Source organism: Camelus ferus, chromosome 8, assembly GCF_009834535.1.
Source record: "Camelus ferus isolate YT-003-E chromosome 8, BCGSAC_Cfer_1.0, whole genome shotgun sequence".
NCBI lineage: Eukaryota > Metazoa > Chordata > Mammalia > Artiodactyla > Camelidae > Camelus > Camelus ferus.
The window spans coordinates 58041000-58053278 of NC_045703.1; the positions used below are offsets into that span (position 1 = coordinate 58041000).

The 12279-nt window shown below is 34.5% G+C and overlaps 1 protein-coding gene across 5 annotated transcripts in view; it reads left to right on the plus strand.

The window, feature by feature from the left end:
* The window catches only part of STXBP5 (syntaxin binding protein 5), a 156903-nt gene that overhangs the window by 92815 nt on the left and 51809 nt on the right, over window positions 1-12279 (plus strand). For all 5 annotated transcript variants that reach the window (XM_014559948.2, XM_006185439.3, XM_032485110.1 and 2 more), the window contains exons 17-18: window positions 1319-1444; window positions 3171-3322. In XM_014559948.2, coding sequence (XP_014415434.2) covers window positions 1319-1444; window positions 3171-3322 — 278 coding nt within the window. The remainder of the gene's footprint in view (window positions 1-1318; window positions 1445-3170; window positions 3323-12279) is intronic.

Consider the following 12279-nt stretch of genomic DNA (forward strand, 5'->3'; position numbering starts at 1 on the left):
TTGATAGTATAAGTAAGTAGTCACACACAAATAAATTGCCTATATTTTAAAAATTTTTTATCTTGCAAATTCACTTGGAGTTTACAGAGGTTGTATCTAAGTGACTATTTTATGTCTTAGAAAATCTCACACTTTTAACCTCTCCTTCACCACCCCCAACATGTTTATAACAAGTTTAACCAGTATGATTTGTATGAACTTACTCAATATAAGTGAGTTTTTAATGTTTGCTGAGTGGTTCAGTTGAAGACCCTATCATCACCTCAAAGTTACCACATATTCCTCTGAAACATCTTTTTTTCTTTCTTTTTTTCTTCTTTGGAACTTAGAATAATTATCTTCATTTTCTCCCCTCCTCTACCCCCAGCCTCCAGCTCATTCATTCACTCAGTAAATATTGAGTGCCTCTGTGTTAGAATATTAAAGGTAACTGCAGGGTTTCTACCTTAATGGAATTTGCAAGGCTTTTTGAGACTTACTTCCTGTGTTTCACATCTACCTTTTCCTTACTGTTTCGCATCACAAGGATCACAGGAACTTCCTAGTGGCTCTCCTTGTTCTACTTCATCTTGCATACCTCCACCAGTTAACCTTCCCAGGATATTTCTTATAAATCTTCATTGGTTTTTAGTTATACAATAATGAAAATATTATTACTTTTGTGTAATTTGTCCATTGACAAAACTCATAGGCACTCATAGTGTTCTCATACTGTGATTAGGTAGTAATAGTCCCAGTTTTTAGACAAAAAGACAGCTAGTAAGTGGCAGAACCAAGACTCATACTCACATTTTTTTTTTAACTCTTTCCTTAACTTGTTATGTTTTTGGCCAGTTTTCATTTAGTTAAAACATACTTTTTAAAATTTTTTTGTATTTTTTTAACATCCTTTTTTTTTCTCTAACTTTTTTTTCTCCTCTTAATTCTTGGGCTGCTGCTTCTCCTCATTTGTCTCTCCATCCTTCACTTTTCTTCTTTTATTCCTCTCTACCCACTTCTCCCCTTCTCCCTCTTCCCTTACTACCCACCACCCTCGAATTATATGTGGAAATTACACTTGATTTCTCATTTTTGTTATTTATGTGTGTGTTTCATCTCCAACTAGATTAAATAATTCTAGAGGACAGGATTCTGATTTCTACATTTTTTAAGTCATACAGTTTCATATATATATATATATATATATATATATATATATATATATATATATACACAGAGTTATTTTTGTATAGTTTTTTTATGCATGACTTTATAATTACATAGGCTGATAAGATAATTAAAGATGGGTTAAAAGGTAGCATGTTTTCTTTTCTTACAGAGTTAAAAATTCACCTCTCAAACAGTCTCCAGGTTATCAGACAGAATTAGTTATTCAGTTGGTATGGGTAGGTGGAGAACCACCGCAGCAAATAACCAGCCTGGCAGTTAATTCTTCCTATGGATTGTAAGTATAATTTCAGTCTCAGTCTCTTCATCATATTCCATATGTTTTTCTTATTTTTAAAAACAGAAAGGATAATTTTTATTATAGCATCACCTAAAAAGTTGCATAACTTTCAGACCAAATTCAGTATTTATTTGGAACATATTTCTGTTCTGAATAATTTACTCTGGGTATGCTTATACTGCTTTCTGATGTAAAGTTAAGTATCTCGTGGACCGACTGTATTTCCTCCTAGAGATAAATTCTGAGAAATAGTTTCTCTGTTAATATTTGGTATAATGAAGGTCTAGCAACATCAACCCAGAAGACTATGTTCTGAGCTGATTCTGTAAATGTTGACCCTTGGCTGTATAATTTGTTCTTTTTCCTTTCAAAGTTAACTTGTATAAATTGTAAAGGCCTAGTAATAGTTTAGTAAATTATTCATCTGTACTACAGGTATATTTATCAATTCATGCCTTCAAATACATAGTGTTAATTGTGCATACTTTTTATTATATGATAGATTTATAAAAAGTGTTTATTTTTCTTTGTTTTAAAAATCAATATTGTGGTGTAAGAGAAACCACATGCCAACTGTTCAGTCCCAGGACCGCTTATCATGTGTAGGTCACTGTCTCCCTCCTTGATTCCAGCCCTAGGAACTCCTTATAACTACTTCTTCCTGCTTATAACGACTAACACCTACTTGTCTCTTGCAGTTGTGTACCCAACTAAGAGTGGCTAGAGTCTGAGATAGTCTTCTCTCGTGTATTTTATTTGCTACCCCACAAAGTAAGAATACAGGCCTTCCCTTTTTTAATATTTTACTGCCCATAGCCATAAAAGAAACACACAGGGAATAAGAAGAACAACCAACAAAAAGTTTCAAAGAAAGTTGCAGATCAGTTGATCACAGATCTCATTGGGCTCACAGTTATATTTTGTTTAGCCCTTTTTGTATATTTTTAAAATATGACCTAGTTGCCAAGACTAATGTAAAAATCCATATTTAGAGCTTCATCTGAAAAATCTGATTATCTGGCCCATGTCTCCATTCCTTCTTGGGAGTAGTCAGCAGGAACTGAGTTGAAGCTCTTCCTCTTTAGATGGCTCATGCACTCTCCAGTTCACCAGAGCTCTTATTCGGCCTGTTTTACTTACTTATATAGTGCTTCTATGTATTTCAGTTTTCAACTTCTCGCTTGAGAAATCTTAAAAGAATAAAATCCCTTTGTTCATAGTTGCTTTACTTATAGTTGATTTGTAGTTCTTGACTCAAAATTAAGAAGACATTCAGAATAGTCCAAAGGGAGGCCTCCAAGATTTATGCTTTCTACTTTTTATTCTTGGCTGTAAGGATTACCAAAACTTCCCCAAAGGTATAACTCCCTACTTCCTTAGTGGAAGGGAATGTCTTTCCCTGAGGGGTTCAAAATATCCCTAAGTCAGAAAGATAGATGTCATGTTGCCTAGTGTGAGGATTTATGTCTCTGGTTAAATTTCAATTCCAATTATCAAATTTTTTATATATTGACTTCTAATCACTAATGTGTACAGAAGATCTGCACAATTCCAGGAAAAGGCTTATGTAACCTGTATTTCCATGTCTGTAATAGTGTTTTATTTCAAAGTGGAATTTTCCTAAAGACCCATGCTTTTTTTTTTTTTAAGCCTTATAGACTACAATGCATTTTCTTGTAATTATTTATTTGTACTAAAATATTTGCTCTTTTCCTATTCCCAGGGTAGTTTTTGGTAATTGTAATGGCCTTGCGATGGTTGACTACCTCCAGAAAGCAGTACTTCTCAACCTGGGAACTATTGAATTGTATGGCTCCAATGATCCTTATCGGAGAGAACCCCGATCTCCTCGTAAATCTCGACAACCTTCAGGAGGTAAAAAGAAAAAGTCCTGAGCTTTAGGACTACCATAGGACTTCTATGAATATAAGTACTTCTGTTAAGTAAATACCTTGTCTGATTCCATCTGCTTGTGTAAACTGTCAAAAACTAGTAAAAGATATCAGCCTCCTTTTTTTGTTTTTTGTTATTAGCTTTTGCTTTTGTTTTTAATATTCTAGGATTTTATTTAACATTGGGAAAGAACCATAGTTTCAAACTTCTTTAGCTAAATTATAATGACAGGAAAATTTGTCTCGTTACAAACAAAAGTTAATTTCACAGTTCTGTCCATTTTATTGTTTAGTATTTTGAGACCAACAGTTTATTGTTTTGACTATTTAATTCAAAGGACTCCTTTCCCATTTGAAAAAAGCTATAGATGCAAAAGTAAATTTGAACTCTATCAAAATATAGTGTCCTCAGATAGCTTTGAGTCAGTGCAAACCCAGATCCATTAAGAATTCTCTCTGTAGCATTCTTTTGTGTTTGCTAGGCAATTAGTCTTATTTTAAATGTTTTAACACTAATACCTCATGGAACACATGTATAGTTAGCTGTTTATAGCCATACTCCTCCTCACCTTTTTTTTTTTTCCCCAAACCTCATTGCACATAGTCACTGGATCTCTGACATATACGAATGTATTAATGAGACCTCCAGTGGTAACCGGCGTGTGGGCTCCAGGCTCTCCAGGACCTGGACCAGCTGGACCAAGGACTGAGGGAACCCTGTCAAGGGCAGACTTAATCTAACCCATCTGCAGAATGCCACTGGGAAGCTCTGCCCTATACTTCCTAACTCAGTCTCTCTGAATTGAAATTCTTTCTGAGATTCACTTCTCAGTTGCTTTCAGGAAATTAGTAGCTGATACTTCTCACAATTCATTAGTAGAGGGAAAAAAAAAAAAGGTGATGGGATATAGAACTTACTGTCATGTTGACGATGGTTGAATTTTTGTTTTCTGTTTTTGTTTGTGTGATCATTTTGTCATGTGTTATCTTCAGCAGAAATTGTTGTCCCAACCATACCATTCTAGTATCTTTGTCTCCTTTTTTTTCTTCTGCTTTTCATTGCTTCACTAAGGTATGCTGATTGCGACTTCTTGCATGTGCGGCCTTTCTAGCTTATATTCTGAATCTGTGAAAAAACTTCGTTCTTCTTTTTTAAGTAAGTTATTTATTCCATGTCATTGAAGTCATAACATTATTTTTGTCCATAAAATTATTCTCATTTATTTTTGAAACAGCCTATTATTAAAGCATTCTATATCTAAAATAATATACTTATTACTTAAATTCATCTCATAATTTGTATATAAAAACAGCTATTGAAATATTTGTGCCCCAGTCCAGTTTCTTTATAAAGCGAAGAAACTAGTACTTAGTGTCAGAAAGTAAAACATTGTCATGGTAGAGAAAGAATGGTAAAAAACTTATTACTCCTAAGTTAATTTATTACTCCTAAAATTAATTTCTTTTCTCTTTGGTACTTCATCATAGTTTACATAAAATTGCTAGAAATGAAATACCTAAATTTATCCAAGGATAGAGACTAATTTTACCATGTGATTTAAAATTTTTTTTCTTTAAATTCCACTGCATCCTACTTTATTCTGTAGTTAACCTTATGATTTTATGCATGTTATTATTTGCTTTATTTTATATTGAAGAGTTACATGTTTAGGCACAGGAGAACTAGCTGAGTTTTTATTGGTTTAAGATATTTACTTACTGTCATTATGCTCACTTGAACAATATTTTGGCTTATATTTTAAATAAAAATGTAAAGAAAGTTGTTTTAAAATATGCTGTAACATTTTAGGAATATTTGTGCCTTGCTTTTAAAATATATTTATTTGTATTTCAAATAAAATCAAATGTAGAATAATAGTACTAAAATTCCTTAATTGCATTGATAGAAAAAATGATATTTTTGCTAAAGTGTACATTTTATAATATGTTCATGAAGCATAGCCCTAGCTCATGAAATTGTTCTTCCGGTTTTTTTAATAGATCAGTTTGAATGGAGATTTTTTTCTTCTGCTAATAAGTGTCATTACATTTTCATAAGGAATAAGATGGCACTCATGAAATTATTTCATAAGATAAAATATTACTCTAAATGTTTTATGGCTGTATTAAAATACAGTTGAACTATTGACTAAAATATCTACAATGTTTTCATAATAAAAATTATGAAATTGTCACAGGGACTGGTAGTGATGAAGGATTTCAACTACCTACAGATATCTGATGAAAGTCTTAATTCTATTAAAAGTGAAATGTGATAATATATGTCTTGTTTTGCTGGCCACTTTTTCACTCACTGAAGGGCACAAAAAGGAAATTTCTATTCTGAATATAATTCTAAACCCCAAACAATGTCTAATAATGATAGAGTAATATGCACATGAGGAAAAGTGCTCATTTAGTCTTAGAAATAGATAATTAAATATAGGCTTTAATAAAGAAGGAAATGAGAGGCACAAAGCTGCATCTAGACTTTAAGAAAGACGTTTTCAAAAGTTATGGAGAGGAGGCTCTTAAAAATGAAGTTTGGGGCTCTAAAACTGAAATTACTTTCAAGTGTTCAATATTTTCAATAAGATAAAAAGAGAGAGAGCTATGGAGCCTAATAGTACTAGTTGAAATTTCTTTTTATAAGAAGTAAGACTATGTAAGAAATAAGGGATACAGTCAAGGATGGGTAAACATGTTGTGTAGATCAATAAGTATTGTATTGAATTAAGGCTGATTTTCCAAAAATGGGAAATACAGCAAAATGTTTGTACAGTAAACATACAGTTAAGGAAGGATTAGGGCACCACTTTAGGGGTGATTTGTAATGATGGATGAAAAACAGAATGTAGAACTAAATCACTTTCTTTCTCAACTCTCCATTAAAAAGAATGATTTTTCTCTCAGGAAATTATGGAAAATAATACAGAGTAATTAAAGTCTAGGCCACATTGTGCAAATAAGGCAAACCAAGCAATAATAAAAAGATATCAAGAGAATTTGTGAAGAAAATTTGTAAATGGTACCCACAATGGAGGAAGGTCAGATATTTTACAAATCAGTACGTTTGATTTACAAATTCAGTCAGAATTCTAGAATGATTTGCTGAGTAGCTGATGCCTTATGTGCACGTTGAAAATAGAGGTATCAAAAGAAGTCAGGAGGAATTCACGAAAAGTAAGTTGTTCCAAAATCAGCATTATTTTTTTAATCTGGTAACTACATTGAAAGATCATGGCAGCTTGTTGACATTGTATTTCCTGAAGTTCATCGAACATTTAATAAAGAATTCCATGATACTTTTGTGAACCAGACAGGTGGAAGTGACTGAAAAACCTCGTTCAGTTTAATAGTTGCAAGATTAAACCAGGAGTTAGCAAACTACTGTTTGCAGGCCAAATCTGGCCCACTGCCTGTTTCTGCAGTTTTATTAGAACAGCACCATGCTTGTTTGCTTATGTGTTGTCTGTGGCTGCTTTTGTGCTTCAATGTTAGAGTTGAGTAGTTGCAACAAATTGGCCCCCAGAATCAACCTGGGCCTTCACAGAAAAGGTTTGCCAACCCCTGGTTGGTATTAGTAGGTCAAGTTGTGGCCTGATATTAACTTTGATGTTGTGTGCCTCAGTTAGTGGATATTTTTTGCTGAATAATGGATGATTATGTTTTGTTGAACATTTTAAATAGTTAAGTAAGCTTTGTATTTAAACATTTGAAAGACAAAGTGTGCTTATTATTCTTATTTAAAGGGTAACTAATACATTCGATGACAGAGTGAAGACTCACACAAAGATAACTGTAGATAGATGTCATAAACTTACCAAGAAAATGAAGTTTATCAGTAGTTAATGTTGAGTCCTGTGTTTGGGTTATAAAGATGATTACATGCATGCAGAGCAGAATACTGGCTCAAGTAGTTCACATGAACATACTTGGAGGTGTTACTGTTAATTAAGCAGATCTGTGTTAAATCTCAGCCCTCTTTTTGTGTGTGTATATTAGAGAAGATGCTCCTCTGAGAGAGTCCTCAAAATGGGAGTGATTACCCCGTTATAAAGGTAGTGTCATCATCAAGTGAGAGGGCAGCGTGCCAAATCTTGTGACTGGAACACTGTCAGCACCCAGGTGGTTGTTCTATTACCACAATGTAGTATATGCCAATAGTGTGACATAACTGCTGAATATAATGTGAGAAATACAGAAGATTCTAAGTTATCCATTTATGTTGTATTTCCTCCTGTTTTTAAAGCAGGTTATAGAGAAAATAAATTTTGACCCAAATGTAGTCAAGAACTTCTAACCAGTAAAATATCTCTTACAATGACAACGAAATTGACTGTCTCTAGATGTAATTAGGTGTTTGTCACTAAATAAGATACCTGAAACACTCAGTGCCTCAGTTTCTTCTTCTGTCAAATGAGGATAATACTATCTACCTCGCTGGCTGCAGTGAGAGTTAAATGTGTCAAGCACTTAGTAAATGTTGGTTATTACCAGCTAGCTAATTAGGTTGGGATACATTTGGGCAAAGCCTAGATAACTATATTGCTAAGAATATTTCTCGAAGGGAATCTGGCAGCAGCAAAGAAAATGGGTTAGATTATATGCTATGAAATTCACATATATATTCATTCAGTTATTCAACAAATATTTATTGACCACCTACCATGTGCTATGCACTGTTATGGGTAATAAAACAGACAAAAATCTCTGTCCTCGTGGAACTCACATTATACTGGAAAGAACAGAAATTTTAAAGTAAGTAATATATAATAAGTTGCATAATAATGCCAAGGAGAAAAATAATTAAATGAGAGGGATTTGAAACATCAGTGGACAAGGGTGTTACATTTCAAACAGAGTCTCTTGAGTAAGATTTAAAGGAGAGAGCTGTTGTCCATAAGGATGTCTGTGGAAAGAGCATTTCAAGCAGAGAAAAGCAAGTATAGTGGCTCTGAAGCAGTATCACTGGTGAGTTCAAGCCACAGCGAAGACTAAGTGTGGCTGAAGTAGAAAGAGTGAGGGAGAGAGAGATGGGGAAGTAGGTAAGAGAAGAGGAAATAAAGTCAGACAGGCGATAGGATATGCCATAGTCCTGTACTATATACAATCATATCCCGTAGGATCGTACACCAGTCACGTGGGGCTGGACTTCGGCTTTTACTCTCAGTCAGATAGAAGGGGCTTTTAGCTCATTCAGTAATTTAATATCTAAATTAAAATGTCTCTTCACACTCTTTAATTTAGCTTCCTGAATGCTTTTTCCTAGGCTATTTTAAGAATGAGAATTATATATCATAGTACATTTTCATAGAGTTTAGTAGCAGTTGACAAAATACCAAAGGCTTAAAATTTCAATATTGATTATTTTTATTCAGTACTAGGCTCATTGTAATACTGGAATATATAATCACTACTGTTTATTTACTTAGTTGAGGTATGATTGACATATAACATATTAGTCTCAGATGTACAACATAATGATTTGATATTTATATACAATGCAAAATAATTGCCACAGTAAGTCTAGTTAACATCCGTCACCTTACATAGTTCAAAAATTTTTTTTCTTGTGATAAGAACTTTTAAGATCTACTGTCTTAGCAACTTTCAAATATGCAGCATAGTATTATTAACAGTGGTGACCATGTTATTCATTACATCTGCATAACCCACTTATTTTATAACTGGAAGTTTATACCTTTTAACCCCCTTCACCCATTTCTTCTCCCATCCCCTGGCAACCGTCAGTCTTTTTAGGTTCCACATATAGGTGAGATCGTATGGTATTTGTCTTTCTCTGCTTGACTTGCTTCACTTGGTATAATGCCCTTGAGGTCCATCCACATTGTCACAAATGGCAAAATTTCATTCATTTTTGTGGCTAAATATTATTCTGTTGTATATGTGTGTATGTGTGTATGTAATTCATTTTTCTGTCTGTGCATCCACCAATGGATACTTAAATATTTCCCATATATCACTACTAAAGACCTGTTATCTTTGTGTTCTGTCAAAAAAATGTATTTATATACACAAATATTTGCCAAAGATTAAATGCATACCTGTAATTACATCTGTCATCTTAGAAGTGTAAAAACTAGTTTATTTTTTCTTCAGAATCATTAGTTTGATGGAAGTTAAAAAGAAAAAAAAGAACTACTGGTCGTCATTCAAAAGCTTCCTACCTAATGAAGACAAATAATATATAGTTCAATATGGAACACACTCCTTATAAACCCAATTCAGTACTCAGCGTTCTCTAAATGTTACTATAAAAGCTGTCTCGGTGACTGTAGAGAGTGTGACGTCATGTCTTTTACCCAAGGAATGGAAAAGCAGATACGGGTCATACATGCACATACGTCAGTATGATACGTAACAACTTCTGAGACCTAGACTTGCAGCCCCTTACTGTTCCCCAGCTATCCCAAACCCTTGACATGTGTTTGTTTGTAATTTTTAAATAATTTACAGGAATTCTTTCCATTTCAATCCCCAAACAAATTAATTTCCCATACTGTTTACCTTGCATTTTGCCATGTCTTTTAGTTTGTGTCTATAGCATAAAATACCTCGCAATGGCTTCTCCTAAGAATTTAGGCCATTCAATAAGATAGATTATTTTCATATAATTCATATCATATCTGTGACAAGAAAATATTTCTTTAGAGCTCTTTTAAAAATGTGGTAGCATGGTTTTTAAGAATTACAGTCCTACAAGATAAGTGCTGTGCAATACAGGCATCCCTCGGCGATACTGCAGGTTTGGTTCCAGGCCACCAGATTAAAGCAGATATGGCAATAAAGCAAGTCACACATACTTTTTGGTTTCCCAGTGCACATAAAAGTTATGTTTACACTGTATTCTATTAAGTGTGCAGTAGCTTATGTCTAAAAAAAAACAATGTACAGACCTTAATTTAAAAATAATTTATTGCTAAAAAATCTAACAAACCATTATCTGAGCTTTCGGCAAGTCATAATTTTTTTGCTGGTAGAGGGTCTTGCCTCAATGTTGAAAGCTACTGACTAATCAGGGTGGTGGTTGCCGAAGCTTAGGGCGGCTGTGGCAGCTTCTTAAAATAAGACAAAGGTGAGATTTGCTGCATCAGTTGACCTTCCTTTTATGATCAGTTTCTCTGTAGCATGCAATACTGTTTGATAGCATTTTACCCACAATCAAACTTCTTTCACACTTAGAGTCAACCCCCTCAAACCCTACCATTACTTTATCAACTAAGTTAATGTAATATTCTAAGTCCTTTGTTGTCATTCAGAATCTTCACCAGGAGTCAATTTCGTCTCAAGAAACCAGTTTCATTGTTTGTCCATAAGAAGCAACTCTTTATCTGTTAAGGTTCTTTAGTGAGAGTGCAGCAGTTCAGCCACATCTTCAGATTCATGTTCTAATTCTCATTCTCTTGCTGTTTCCACCACATTTGCAGTTACTTCCTCCACTGAAGTCTTGAACTCCTCAAAGTCATCCATGAGGGTTGGAATCAGCTTCTTCCAAGCTCCCGTTAATGTTGATATTTTGACCTCTTCCCATGAATCAGGAATGTTCTTAATGGCATCTAGAGTGATGAATCCATTCCATAAGACTTTCAATTGATTTTGCCCAGATCCATCAGAGGAATCACTGTCTATGGCAGTTACTAGCACCTTGCAAAATGTATTTCTTACATAAGAAGACTTGAAAGTTGAGATTACTCCTTGATCCAAGAGCTGTAGAATGGATGTTGTGTTAGCAGGCATGAAAACAACATTAATCTCATATTTCATCTCCATCAGAGCTTTTGGATAATGAGGTACTTTGTCAATGAGCAGTAATATTTTGAAAGGAATCTTTTTCTCTGAGCAGTAGATCTCAAAGTGGGCTTAAACAATTCAATAAACCATGTTATAAACAGATGTGCTGTCATCCAGACTTTTTTGTTCCATTTATAAAGTACAGGCAGAGTAGATTTAGCATAATTCTTTAAGGGCCTTAGGATTTTCAAAATGGTAAATGAGCATTGGCTTCAACTTCAAGTCACCAGCTACATTAGCCCCTGGCAAGAGAGTAAGCCTGTCCTTTGGAGCTTTGAAGCCAGGCATTGACTTCTCCTCTCTAGTTCTGAAAGTCTTAGATGACTTCTTCTTCCAGCAGAAGAGTCGACATTGAAAACCTGTTGTCTGGTATAGCCACCTTCGTTAATTATCTTTCTTACTAGATCCTCTGGATAACGTGCTGCAGCTGCTACATCAGGAACTCGCTGCTTCACCTTGGACTTTTGTGTTATGGAGACAGCTTCTTTCCTTAAACCTCATGAACCAACCTCTGCTAGCTTCAGAGTTTTCTGCAGCTTCCTCACCTCTCTCAGCCTTCATAGAATTAAAGAGACTTAGAGCCTTGCTTTAGATTAGGCTTTGGTTTAAGGGAATGTTGGGGCTGGTTTGATCTATCCAAACCACTGAACTTTCTCCATATCAACATTAAGGCTGTTTCACTTTTTTATCATTCATATGTTCACTGGAGTCACCCTTTTATCTTCCCTCAAGAACTTTTCCTTTGCATTCACAACTTGGCTAACTGTTTGGCTCTAAAGTTCTAGTTTTCAGCCTGTCTGGGCTTTCGACATGCCTTTGTCACCTAGCTTAATCATTTCTGGTTTTGGATTTAAAGAAAAAGGCAAGTTACTAACTCTTTCACTTGAATACTTAGAGGCCATTGTAGAGTCATTAACTAATGTATTTTCAATATTGCTGTGTCCCAGGGAATAAGGAGGCCTGAGGAGAGAGATGAGGAAGGGCAGGTCAATGGAGCAGTCAGAACACACACATTTATCAATTAAGTTTGCTATTTTATGTGGGTGTGGTTCATGGTGCCCCAAAACAATTACAATAGTAACATCAAAGATCACTGATTGCAGATCACCATAGCAAATGTAATAT